Below are 15,031 nucleotides of genomic sequence, written 5' to 3' on the forward strand. Positions count from 1 at the left end.
TCGTGTATGCAATAATCGCCAACAGACAATCCACACCATTCTATGCTGTTTCGCAAATGTATGCAATTCCTATTTCAAAGAACACGTTGCTGGTTCGGAAATAGATATTATACAAGCGCAAACGCTAAGGCCACCGCAACCGGCAAAATAAATTATCGGTACGCCGTACCGTGCAACATTTTAAACACCCGCAATGGCTAAGGCCACCGCAACCGGCCTTGTGCAACATAACATACATGCGCAATCGCTAAGGCCACCGCAACCGGCCAAATAAATCCTCGATACGCCGTACCGTAGGTTTTCAAGCCAAAAAGAGCTATTCAAGGTACGCCTAAGCACGCCGTGCAATGGAGCGAGTACTAAAACACTCATACTTTCCCAAAAATAATTTTGAAAGCTTTACTTCCATCCTCAAACATACGAGCACTACGTGATAGGTGACAACAAAATGCTATGTTTACCTCCCGCGGACGTATGTACATCATTATTTAGTTACCTATTTATACTTTTAATGATTCCGATCACCTTCAAGACATAGAATTTCCGCCTAAATGACATATTTGAATGAAGTATGAAACAAATAAAATGAGTTAATAATGACATATAAGTTGTTGTGTCAGATAGTCATAGATCTTCACAATTAACTGTCGTGATAAAAACAATATCTCACTCAATTTTTGCAGCAACAAAATTACCTAATAATACGCTTTCATTAAATTTCAAAAAGACACATGTCACAGGACTTTTACACGGCGCGTTTTGTAGCCGAAACACTCCAACATACTGGGTGACACTGTGTTTCCCACACAACTAAGCCCAAACCATAACTCGTTTTGCATTGGGCAAGACTTGCGATCAGTTAAGTGGCATCATACATCTACGAATATTACATTTTCGTAACATATCACAAGCAAGTATAATCGTATAATAACATGACAATAAAACTTTAATCTATAAATTTAAAACACAATACAACTATGATTTGTATACATCAATTCTATTTTTTTTCCTTAAATGTTGTTTTCACGGCCAGATTAAAAACCAGAGATAAAACTTTATCAGAAATCATCAGTGCTCAATGTAAAATAACTCTGGAAAACTGTACCCGAAAACAACCAATATTAATATGTTACTGTGGACATTGTGTAACTCATACATAACGGGTCATTTTAACCAACTTATTAATTCGGTTCGAGTGTTCAAAAGTAAAAGGTTTTTTATCGAAGTATAGCGTAAAGCTGACCAAACAGTGAAAACCCCGTGCACATTTCCGCCTATGTCCGCCTGAGTGACCATTACTCACGTGACAACCATACGCATGAACGAACCGCACATATACCTGTTTTGTGCAGTGTGTTAATTTTAGACCTGCGTTCTGTGCAATACTCCGTAACGCACAGAACTAAAAATTCCATTCACTGATGTTGCGTCTCAGCGACAACCTGGATATTCACCTAGTTCTGGACGATAGCGATGTATCCATCCAATGGCCGCTATCTACTGTTTGAGGCCCGACGATTAAACCGACGTCTTACCGACGAGTCGTGTACAATTGTTGAATGTAACCTGAACATTTTCCGTGGTCGCCCGCAACAGATTAACAGCCCTTCTAAAAATACACATTCATTTCGTTGCAAGAAGGCACACGTCACAGCACTTTTACACGGTACGTAAGAAGCAGAACCACTCAAACAGTTTAGTTGACACTTTGTTTCCGGTAATCTCCATTCACTGATGTTGCGTCTCAGCAATATACTGGATATGGACCTAGTTCTTGACGATTGCGATGTATCCAGGTCAAGGCGCCGCCGCTATCCACGGTTTGAGGCCCGACGATTTAACCAACGAGTCGTATACAGTTGGTGAATGTAATTTAGAGTTTTGTATCACATATGTACAAAACATTGTTATCTTTACATTAACCAACATTATCGGGTTATGTGGGAAATAGGATCGAACATAATCAATACCGGTATCTACCCATTTTACGTACGTTTTAGCCATTACCTTTTACTTCGTAAAACGGTTGTATTAAAAAATTAATACAAAACAATAGTTGTGTTCCGATTAAAGTTTTATTATTCATAGATATATCATGGAATTTTACCAAGTGTAACCACGGTTCCTCAAACAATGTACGATTGGTATGACCTAGAGCGAAATGGTGCTTTAAAGTTATTTTCCGTGCATTGAGTGTGTCAATATTAACTAGAACGCATAATGCGCAATGCCGACAGACGAACATACGACGAAGGTTTTATACGCTCTGTCTTATGCTATATGCACGTGCACTGGGGTAACAACAGTCTCCGATACGGAACGTTGCAGCGTATATTGATCTAGAGCGAAATGGTGCTTTAAAGTTATTTTTCCCATCCCACTGCTCAGGGATTGCTAAACATAGATATTGTGAAATTATTGAAAATTTTAATCTGGTGTGCACCTATTCAAGTAGGAATAGTGAGTTGCGTGGGCGAAGTACATAAATAAGAGGCATCTGACAATGTCAACAGACATTCCCTTATTTTTACCCGGCTTCTTTTTGTTAGCATCTGTGTAGAGTGGAGTGATGTGCTAATTAGCTGCTTCTCTATATAATTTATACTAGGGATGGCAACGGTTAATCGGTTAACCGGTTATCCGTTTCTTAAGGAGGTTAACCGATTACAAAATTAATATTCGGTTACTCTTGCAGAAAACGCATTTTTTTGTTGAACGAAATTAATGCTCAAATCGTAAGTTTTGTTTTTACTTCATTTCACTGTATTGGCTAATCCGCTAATCTGATAGCAAATTATCGGCAATTACCACTCCGTGATGCCCCCCTGTTGATCGAAAGCGATTAGAGTTGTAAACCATCGGGGTGCAGCGGTATCATGAGCAGGCACACGAGCACCTACCCTGCAGTGTGTTTGTTTAGCACTTTACAGTCTATTGTGTTTCAATTATTCAAATATTGATAAATTTAAATTATAAACCGACCGATTACGCTTGTCAATTAGCAGATTTGACTGCGATATGTCCTATTTTTTTTATAAATAGAACATCAACGTGAATATCCAGAATAAAGTCGGTAAAGCTTGATCAGATAGCACGTATTTAAAAAGTAAAGCGACAATCTATAATCATGCCTCTATCATCGGATGCCTGGAAATTTTTCAAACGGGCTGCTGACAAGAAATCAGCTACATGCATACTATGCTCAACGACACTGTCGTTGCAGGGGGGTACATCCAAGCTCAGTAATCACATGAGATTAAAACACCGCTAAGTTTTGATGTGAGCCATCTCCAGTAAAGCTGACATCACTGGACTGCTATGTAAATACTCCGAAAAAGATGACTGGCTCAGAAAGAGAGTCAATTACAATATTTTTTGCATGACTAACTAAAGCTTGAAGCCTATGGTGTCACAGGAAGTGCCCTTGAACTTATTGACAGCTATCTTTCAAACAGAAAACAATGTGTAAAGTTAAATGATATTAAAAGCTCATTTCAAAACGTTTATAAGGGCGTTCCACAGGGATCTATTCTGGGGCCCGTCCTTTTTAATATCTTTATTAATGACATTTTTCACTTTGTTCAAAATAGCAATCTCTACAATTACGCAGATGACAATACCCTCTCTTTCTCTGACAAAAATTTGGATACAGTAAAACAAACATTAGAAAATGATAGCATGACATTAATTCAATGGTTCTCGGATAACAAAATGGAAGCAAATCCTGATAAATTTCAAGCAATATCACTTGGTAAGAAAACACACGATTCTAATATTTCTTTTACTTCGGATGGCTCTGAAATTAAATGTGACGACGAAGTCAAACTTTTGGGTGTCACCATAGACTTCCGGCTTAACTTTGATACTCATATTTCCAATATTTGTAGAAAAGCATCAAGACAATTAAATGTGTTAAAAAGACTAGGGAACAAACTATGTAAATTAGGGAAGATAAACATATATTACTCATTTATTATGTCAAATTTTAATTATTGTCCGTTAACATGGCATTTCTGTGGCAAAGTCAACACTAAAAAAATTGAAAAAATACAAGAGCGTGCACTTCGTTTCATCTACTCGGATTATACTTCTACCTATTGTGAACTATTATCCAAATCTAAATTACCATCGTTGAATGTACGTCGCTTAAGATCTATAGCTTTAGAATCTTTCAAAATAATACATAGAGACACACCTTCATACTTACAGACCTGTTAACTGTTGAACAGACTTCATATTCTTTCAGGTACTCCAATACTGCTGTTATACCTAAGGTAAGGACCACAAGATACGGCATCAGCTCTTTCCGCTTCAGCGCGGCCAGGCTTTGGAATTCTCTACCGCAAAACTTCAGAGACCAATCGAACTACAAATGCTTCCGAAGTCTGGTCAGCGCATGGAGTGGAGAGAGTTGCGCTTGTTCTTGCTGTTCCGCAGCTTCATAGCCTTATTTATTTACTAAATTTAGTTGTAGTTTTGTTTGCATTTAGTTTTATTTGTACTGCTTTTATTTATTTTTGCTTGCATTTCCCTTGTTTTCTTCTGTTTGCTTTGTTTGTATGTGTAGTTATCATCCCTTTCCAGTCTCTATAACCCTAAGAGCGTGAGTACTTTTGTTTTTGCCTAATTTGTGTGCATGTATTTGCTGCTTTTTATGTCTAAACTATGAAATATATTCTAATTTGTGTTATGCACTTGTGAGGAAGTTGCTGATCAGTTCTTTCCAAATCTGATTTGGGGGATATATGTTTTTTAGAATTGTCTTATTTGTCGCACTTTTGTGCTTATTTTCCTATTCAGTTTCTTATTTATTTTGTTTTATTGCAGTTTTTAGACCTAGGTCAAGATCAGCAACTTCAACACAAATTTTAATTTAATGTATTATTTCTGCCAATTGTATTTGTGATGTTTGTAGTCTGCCAGTTATTTAAATTTTGCCTCTGCATGAATATATTTGTTTTAAATACCTCATGTCTTAAAAGTCTATAGGATTGATTATGTATCATTTAATGCTGATGTTTGTTTTAAATATGCATGTTATTTATTGCTATTATTGTAAATGTCGGTTAATAGCTATTCATAGCTAATGTTTCTTTGTTACACATGTACCGACTTAAAATAAAATATGATTTGATTTGATGATATGATATGTTACAATTTACACGTGCCGTGAAATATGCCATTGTTTTGACTACCATTTCCTGATAAAAATCAATAAAGCGGCACACTGATTACACCCGATCACTTTTGTTTTAACAACTATTGCAAACTTTAATGATTTGACTGTGCAAAATATATTTACGCTAATTGACAATTGTTATTAATCAGCAAACTGATAATGCATGTAATTCTTAAAGGATAATGGGTGTTAATAAAACACAACACAATTCAAATACTGCACTAGCTTTTATTGATCGAGATGTAAAACAATAATTATGTGTAAATGACGTGAAGCTAATATTACAACAAAGAAATATCACAGTTCACCGACAAGCATATGACAAATTGTTTATTAACTCATACGTTTTTCGGATGTTGTTTTTTATTTATGTGGTACAAAGACAGGCGGTTAACCGGTTAATCGCTCGAATATCAAAACAGGTTAACCGGTTACGGATTTGCTTAGGTTTGCCATCCCTAATTTATACACATAGTCATATTGATGTACATTCACATTAATTATTATTATTATTATTATACCGGATTTAAATGGCGCCCTGTTCATGCAAGGGTGCACGCTCAAATGCGCTTAACATAAGAACATTTTACATATCGCAAATACAAATAAATTTTGCAACACTGTTTCAAAAGGAATCGATCATAACTACTCAATTATACTATAAAACTACTCTATTATATCTTTACTATAAGTACTACGTAAACACATGAAAAGTAACCATAGATTAGAAAGATCAACACGACACTATACAACTACCATATGTGTATAGCTATAAGACAATTAATGAAACAATAAAATCTTAAACTTAAATTATAAGTACTACGTAAAACACATGCACAGTAACCATAGATTAGAAAGATCAGCAAGACAAAACAGAGACAAAAAAAGAGACAAGGGTAACGTCCGGATACCATTACCACGAGTCCACAAACCCCCAAAGGAATAATTATGCTTCCTTTAAAAGGGTTACTTTAAGTCCATGCTGATTGCGACAAGGGTAACGTCAGGATGCCATTACCACGAGTCCACAAACCCCAAGGGAATAATTATGCTTCCTTTAAAAGAGTTAATTCAATTTCATGCTGATTGAGACAAGGGTAACGTCTGGATACCATTACCACGAATCCACAAACCTCCAAAGGAGTAATTATGCTTCCTTTAAAAGGGTTATTTCCAGAACATGCTGATTGAGATTTTATATAATGAATAAACCACTACTTATATTGCATAAGATTGGAGGAAGAGGTGAGTTTGCAGTGCTTTTTTAAGGACTTTAGTGTTGAAGAACCTCGAATGTTTGATGGAAGTGAGTTCCAGAGTTTGGGAGCAGCGTACATGAAACTTCGCTCCCCGTATGATACGGATTGAATCTTCGTTGGAATCACTAATGAAGTCGCTTCGTTCTTTGATCTTAAGTTTCGCCTTGGTTCGTAGACACCAAGTAGGTTTTTCAGATATACAGGCGATCGTCCATTTAAGGCTTTGAACGCATTGGTAAGTATTTTGAAGTGGATTCTTTTATCTACTGGGAGCCAGTGTAGTTCTTTTAGAATCAGTGTTAAATGACTATAGCGGGATGTTCTTGTGATAACACGCGCCGCAGTGTTTTGAACATTTTGTAGTTTCTTTTTAGCTGATTTGTGTGTTCCATACAGCAGTGCATTGCAATAGTCAAGCCAAGATGTGACGAGTGAATTGACCAAGGATTTTGTGGAATTTGGTGTAAGATATTGCCTGATGTGACCTTTTTGACGAATTTGACCAAAACATGATCTACTTATAGCATTAATATGCACCGAGATTTCGAACGTATTGCAACTGTAGCCATTTGTTTGTCGTAGGCCTTCCTTCATATACCGTACCAAACGATTGATATATTTACAATTGCACTGTACATCTGTCAGTGCTTTCAGTGAAAAGAAACATGCATCGTGCTAACCGTCCAATGTTAACCGTTCAGTTAATGAAAAAACGTGGCTTAATGTTCCCCAAAATTTGCTCATAATATCATTAGAATTATTGTTTTAACCCTAGTTATATCAATGTATAACATACTATTTCACTTTTACTGTGTTCGAATATTGTAGCCGGCTTAAGTTTCTTACAGCATTTTTATTTATTTCACACAATTTTATATTATTAATACTTTAATTAACGCTTCATAATAGTATCAATCACTCTTATTTTTTATAAATTTGTGTGTTTTGCACAACGCCATTGAATATAATTATATAAATAGGCGTTTTCATCAAATTAGCAAGTTTCAAGTTTATTTCGCTAACAAGTTCAGTGGTTTTAAATCACGTAATAAAAAGAAATTAAAGTATACTTAGACAGCTTTCTAATTCTACGACGCTATTTAAAATTATGGCGTATAGCTGGCTGATATTTTAACGCACATCTGCTTAATGCAACTTCTTGAAGAGTTAAATAAAAAATATATTTTGTTAAATTTATTCGTTAGTATATCTTGATTAGCTAAACTAGTCATTCGCAACTTTTTGACTTATTCAAATAATCTTATTTTTCGAAGCTTGTATAAATGTTGTTCAAATGTTCATCCGTGATATAAATTGTATTCATCTTGTCACGGTGTGAAATCTATAAAAAAAATGTTGATTGGAACACAAGGATTTGAACCATGAGGCATTCAGTGATTCACGTGAAAGTTTTTTATCAACAAATAAACACTCGTTGTATCATTGAATGCACGAACATTAATGACGCTCTCCTCGCAATACTAATGCCATCAATTGTTTTTGTTGAAAATACTTTAGATATGTATGTTGTTGTCATACGATTTCAATCAAAATTAATTCAGTATACGCACAACACAATAAACAAATTGGGGAAAAGCGTCACGTTAAAATTCACCATATCCGTGATGATTCTTTCTTCATTATTGGCTCTGATCAAAGATGAGAACAACATATAGTAATAGTTAAACAAGTATTTTTTAAGCTCGTTTGATACTCGCCCGAATTGATGTAGGAGATTATACATTACGCCCTACATTATAAACGGTTGGTCTGTGTTACGGAGAAAAACTACTTTTCGAAACCTGACAAACGACTTCGCATTGTCTGTCTCGTTAAGGACAGACGTTATGTAAACATGAATTATTTTCATAAAAAGTTGACGATATCATGGAAAATGAGGTTTCGGAACGACAGTATGTGCGTTTATTGCTGCTGTTAAAATAAAAAGAAGGCCATATATATACATGTTAACACTTCATTTCATGCGCTATATTTGCTGTTGGTCAGCAGTAAGTTGTTTAATTAATGATGTCAAGCTATTTAATACTGCGAACATTATTATCAGAAGGTAGCCAACGTATATAAACTGTTTTGTTGACTGAAGTCAAATTACTGTTTCAATCTTGACAATAACTATGTTATTTCTAACTAAATATTAATGGATAATATATTGGATTGTTAACACACATAACATGTATTAACACTCAAATATATTTTGACAACTATTCAAAAACATGTTAATTCATTCATTGCAATGGTCCATGTAAAACGTAACGTTTGTTTTTCAAAGTAAACCTATTCCTCGATGCTATCTGTACTTAGATTGTAAACGCGTTATAATCCGTACAAATACATCGGTTTGTTAATTTTTGGCATTTAATTGATCACTTGATTTTTGTTAACATTTAATTCCAGCATTCGGGTCCTAAACGTTGATCAAAGAGTCTATATCCCCACGGATTTAATTAAGACAGTGCTTGTTTGTGTCAATGTTTGATTTTTACCGCTTTCAACAATATTTCTGTCATGTCACTGCGGTAAGTACAAATAGCACGCACAAGTGCTTATGCCTGTAACTGTACTTCGCCTAACTTAGGTAGGAGGAGAGTTGCCTTAGGAAGGACTTCACGACTATTTTCAGACATGTTAATGTTTCTTAACTTCGTGTAACTGTTGACATGTCCTTTCCTGAAGGTCTTTGATTTAAAAAACTATGAAATGATCATCTACATTCTGCGACAGGCTCTTATCGTGTTAGAACAAATTGATGTATATGAGCTCTTAAACGACTATAGGGAATTAGTTCTAATCCGCAAGTAAAATATTCGTTTATAATCAGAGACAGATGCGACTGATAAATCAATTAATTATAATGAAAGATGTGTTTTGAAGTATGTAGTAATATTATTTAAAATATATCATTTTTAATATAAGCCCATGCCTTTTGCTATGTGTTCAAACAAAACTGGTGAACACAAACAGTAAAGGTTTTGATAAATTATACGAATCATAGTTATTGTCTAAAATGATAGCCCAAAAGATTAAGCATCCAGATGAGCAATACGCTTTCTTTGTATAATAGTAAATATTCGATGCGTTACACGTGTCTTATTGTTTAAATCGGAACGCCATTGAAAATATCCCCAAGCACCGCCTACGGAATAAACATGGTAAATATATTACCAGGGACCAGTAGTAAACCACAAGGCCATATTTATATTGCGATCCAAGAACCAAAGAGGAATAAACATGGTATTTAAACGACCAGAACAAGTAGTATTAAACAAGTATATCCGTGTGCTCTTCATCAACAAAAATATCATCGTGTACATGGGAACGCCGTTGAAAAAATCTTCTTGCACCGCCGGCGGAAGAGTGTGTCCATTTTCAGATAGAGTAGCGGATTGATAATGCTGTGAATGAAGTAAGCCCTGTAGAAAACTGAGAACGCGAAGAACTGAGTCTGGGATAGGCGCGTCTGGTCCACCCAAGAGAGCGCCAAATAGAACATGTACGTTACGATGTAGATCACCGTCACTATGAACAGGAGCTTCACGTTACTGGGTATGTTCTGATGAGGAGGCTGGTGGCGCTGGATGTCGGCGGCTGGGACAAAGGCCCGATGGTAAGGCTGTTGTGCGTGGTTGTGGTGGTAATGGCTCAGCGCGGTTAAATCCACGCCATGCGCACCTCGGATCCGCATAGCTTTCCACACTTCTAGTCCGATACGCGCGTAGAGAACGATCATGATCACGGATATTGTAATTTGCAGAATAAACAGTGTTATTCGATAAACGTATCTCGAGATTCCGTATTCGAAGTACGGCTCAATCTCACACACATTGATGAAAATCGTTTTTCGTCGCTTAGCCTCAATACGTCCGACGTTATTCCGCAAAGAATGCAGGACGGAAGTGAGGTCAGGACGGCTAGAAACAGCATGATGAGACACATACGCTATGCAAGGCCGTGTGAAATGCTCCGTACCTTACAGAACACCACTGGGCGACACGTGAGCATGTACCGGTCTATTGCGACTAGAACGAGACAGTAGGACGCAGCGGCCGCTGCAAACACGTTAAAGAAGCATTTTGCCTTGCACCAAACGCTCCCAGTAAAGTTGAAGTACTCTTGGTGTTTGAGCATTTCCGCTGGAATTAAGGTCATACACGTGACGAGGTCTATCAAGGCGAGAAACGACACATAGTATCTAAATTTCTGATCCTTGAATTGTTTCTCGCATCCGTACACTACAAACACCAACACGTTCCCCGCGATTCCTACAATCCCGAATAATCCTAGCACTAACGTTAACGGCAGTAATGTCGACGCATACCGCGCATTCAATAGGTCTAGCCTGTCGGAATTATTAAAAGACGACAACATGCTGTCATTGGCACGACTCTCATTATGAGTCATTTTTATTCTGCGGAATTGACTGATAAGTGATGATGTTTTTTGCTATACCAGCAAATGTGGACCTTATCTCACTCGCTTGAAAAAAAAAATCACGGCCTTTTATGTAGGATCCAATTTTGATCGATGTTGTACTATGCATAATTGTATTACTCAATCATTCGTACAATCTCTTTTGAATTTACCCATCAAGTTATGATTCGTCGCACACTGACATTTTATATAATTTAAATTCTATGTTTCCTTGTTATTATTTAACTTCAAAAAGTGAGATGCAAGACAGTTTTTCTATTACATCGACGAGTCACCACTCCGACGTTTGCTTTTTCTTTTTCATTTCTTACCAATATTTATGTAAGTACTGGCGATATTTTCATCTGAAAAAGCAGAAACATCATTTTCATTAAAATGCAATTAAAAATTTAAATTTATAAATATGGTATGACATCATTTAAATAACTATTGGATAAATACATAAGCATATTTTACAATAAGACACAGAGAAACACAGCCTGATAGACACAAAAAATGTAAGTACGGACACATACAATTGTATAAATGAACAGATATTGGCAGACATACAGGGAAAAAAGAATACATAAAACACATACTGCAGAACATTATAAATATTAATGTAGTAAATGAATCAACTTTCTCGTTTTCATGAAATCGATGATTATACAATGACTTACCGTGACAAATTGATCTTTATTCCTATCGCAGAGAAAGTGACAATCCTGTATTAAGCACCGAACGCTTATTCAATTGTGTACAGGGAAATTCCGTGCATTGAGTGTGTCAATGTTTTTCAGGAAGTCATAATGCGCAATGCCGACCGATGAACAAACGACGATGGTGTTATCCGCTCTGTCTAATGCTATATAAACGTGCACTGGGGTAACAACAGTCTCCGATACGGAAGATTGCAGCGTATATTGTTCTGCCAAGAAATACTCCAGCAGAAATACTCCAGACGGTTATTTTTCTACAAGAGATTTTCTCATTTATAACAGTTGCGTACAGTTATGCTTTGTTCATATTCCAAGCTTGCAAACGGTGTATAGCTTTTTTCGCTGTTGGATCCGTTTTCTGGAATTTAGTCATTACGTAAATCAAAAGATCAAGTAAATGCCGCAATTGAACACACCGATGCAATTGCACGGATCGAAGCGCGTTTGAAATTAATGTATATCGGTATTTACTGTTGCCACGTTTTTCTAAAGTTGTCAAATGTATTTGAGTGTTATTTCATTTGAATCGTGTTAATAATGAAATATATTTATAATTAATTTTAAGAGTAAAATATAATCATTCATGTAAACAATAAAAACAAACAATTTACCGTCAGTCGGCGAAACAGTTATAATTTGATTAATTATCCTATGCAAATAATATTAACAAATTTCGATGTCGTTTGAGAGTACATATAAAGTATGTTTGCTAATGAATAGGGGATATGTGCATATTACATACATGGTAATGAACATTTTGTTTAAAAAGCTACGCGAATTCTGATCCTTCATTATTTTTGCATATACTTTCAAACGTGTTGTCTACTATACGGCCGTGGTCCTTTTGGCACTGTTTTAGTGAACACACTTCCCGCTTGGTACAGGGATTGTCATTTTGAACTTTATTTCAGAAAGCAGCTCAGTACCCCATTCGTTAACCAAGATTTGATTCATTCATAGGGTTCGAGTTATTCGGATTACAAAGTGAAACCGTCCTTTGTCTTTTTTCTATGTCATGCACGTTCGGTTACCGTAGCCTACTTATCAAATTGATCCCCGATCTTTTTGCGACATCCAATTTTCAATGCGAATTTATTAACAAGAGCAAGGGCTGATAAAAAATTACAAGAAACGCCAGCTTTATTAGTTACATATTTATTATAATGTTTTAATGTGATACCTTACGTAAACACATTTTATATTCTATATTTGAACAATAGAAAAACATATGAGAAGAACAATACAAAAATATAAATGGAATTTAATGGCCAAATGGCGGAATATAATTAAGCACCAGATTAGCACAAGAGTAAATAAACCTCAGCTATAGACTATCACTATAACTGAGCCATGTCGAGGAGGCGACCGGAAGTACTGCCCTAAAGATAGCCCCAACCCCAGTTGCACTATTGATTTAGCTTCTCGTGTATGCAATAATAGCCAACAGACAATCCACACCATTCTATGCTTTTTCGCAAATGTATGCAATTCCTATTTCAAAGAACACGTTGCTGGTTCGGAAATAGATATTATACAAGCGCAAACGCTAAGGCTACCGCAACCGGCAAAATAAATTATCGGTACGCCGTACCGTGCAACATTTTATACATCCGCAATGGCTAAGGCCACCGCAACCGGCCTTGTGCAACATCATTAACATACATGCGCAATCGCTAAGGCCACCGCAACCGGCCAAATAAATCCTCGATAAGCCGTACCGTAGGTTTTCAAGCCGAAAAGAGCTATTCAAGGTACGCCTAAGCACGCCGTTCAATGGAGCGAGTACTAAAACACTCATACTTTCCAAAAAATAATTTTGAAAGCTTTCCTTCCATCCTCACACATACGAGCACTACGTGATAGGTGACAACAAAATGCTATGTTTACCTCCCGCGGACGTATGTACATCATTATTTAGTTACCTATTTATACTTTTAATGATTCCGATCACCTTCAAGACATAGAATTTCCGCCTAAATGACATATTTGAATGAAGTATGAAACAAATAAAATGAGTTAATAATGACATATAAGTTGTTGTGTCAGATAGTCATAGATCTTAACAATTAACTGTCGTGATAAAAACAATATCTCACACAATTTTTGCAGCAACAAAATTACCTAATAATACGCTTTCATTAAATTTCAAGAAGACACATGTCACAGAACTTTTACATGGCGCGTTTTGTAGCCGAAACACTCCAACATACTGGGTGACACTGTGTTTCCCACACAACTAAGCTCAAACCATAACTCGTTTTGCATTGGGCAAGACTTGCGATCAGTTAAGTGGCATCATAAATCTACGAATATTACATTTTCGTAACATATCACAAGCAAGTTTAATCGTATAATAACATGACAATACGACTTTATTCTATAAATTTAAAACATAATATACAACTATGATTTGTATACATCAATTCTATTATTTTTCCTAAAATGTTGTTTTCACGGCCAGATTAAAAACCAGAGATAAAACTTCATCAGAAATCATCAGATGCTCAATGTAAAATAACTCTGGAAAACTGTACCAGAAAACAACCAATATTAACACGTTACTGTGGACATTGTGTAACTCATACATAACGGGTCATTTAAACCAACTTATTAATTTGGTTCGAGTTTTAAAAAGTAAAAGGTTTTTTATCGAAGTATAGCGTAAAGCTGACCAAACAATGAAAACCCCGTGCACATTAACGCCCATGTCTGCCTGAGTGACCATTACTCACGTGACAACCATACGCATGAACGAACCGCACATATACCTGTTTTGTGCAGTGTGTTATTTTTAGACCTGCGTTCTGTGCTATACTCCGTAATGCACAGAACTAAAAAATCCATTCACTGATGTTGCGTCTCAGCGACAACCTGGATATTGACCTAGTTCTGGACGATAGCGATGTATCCATGCAATGGCCGCTATTTACGGTTTGAGGCTCGACGATTAAACCGACGTCTTACCGACGTGTCGTGTACAATTGTTGAATGTAACCTCAACATTTTCTGTGGTCGCCCGCAACAGATTAACAGCCCTTCTAAAAAATACACATTCATTTCGTTGCAAGAAGGCACACATCACAGCACGTTTACACGGTACGTTAAGTAGCAGAACCACTCAAACACATTGGTTGACACTTTGTTTCTGTTTCTCCATTCACTGATGTTGCGTCTCAGCAATATACTGGATATGGACCTAGTTCTTGACGATTGCGATGTATCCAGGTCATGGCGCCGCCGCTATCCACGGTTTGAGGCCCGACGATTTAACCAACGAGTCGTGTACAGTTGGTGAATGTAATTTAGAGTATTGTATCACATATGTACGAAACATTGTTTTCTTAACATTAACCAACATTATCGGGTTTTGTGGGAAATAGGATCGAACATAATCAATACCGGTATCTACCCATTTTACGTACGTTTTAGCCATTACCTTTAACTTC

General features: G+C 36.4%; 2 protein-coding genes across 2 annotated transcripts; both read right to left on the minus strand.

The window, feature by feature from the left end:
* Positions 1–9,757: 9,757 nt before the first annotated feature.
* LOC127840630 (uncharacterized) lies at positions 9,758–10,186 on the minus strand. Its single transcript, XM_052369042.1, has one exon. It carries the CDS (start codon positions 10,184–10,186, stop codon positions 9,758–9,760), a length of 429 nt encoding a protein of 142 aa, XP_052225002.1.
* A 209-nt stretch (positions 10,187–10,395) lies between these two features.
* On the minus strand, positions 10,396–10,857 carry LOC127840631 (gastrin/cholecystokinin type B receptor-like). Its single transcript, XM_052369043.1, has one exon. It carries the CDS (start codon positions 10,855–10,857, stop codon positions 10,396–10,398), a length of 462 nt encoding a protein of 153 aa, XP_052225003.1.
* Between the last annotated feature and the right edge of the window lie 4,174 nt (positions 10,858–15,031).

This window comes from Dreissena polymorpha, chromosome 8, assembly GCF_020536995.1.
Source record: "Dreissena polymorpha isolate Duluth1 chromosome 8, UMN_Dpol_1.0, whole genome shotgun sequence".
Classification (NCBI taxonomy): domain Eukaryota; kingdom Metazoa; phylum Mollusca; class Bivalvia; order Myida; family Dreissenidae; genus Dreissena; species Dreissena polymorpha.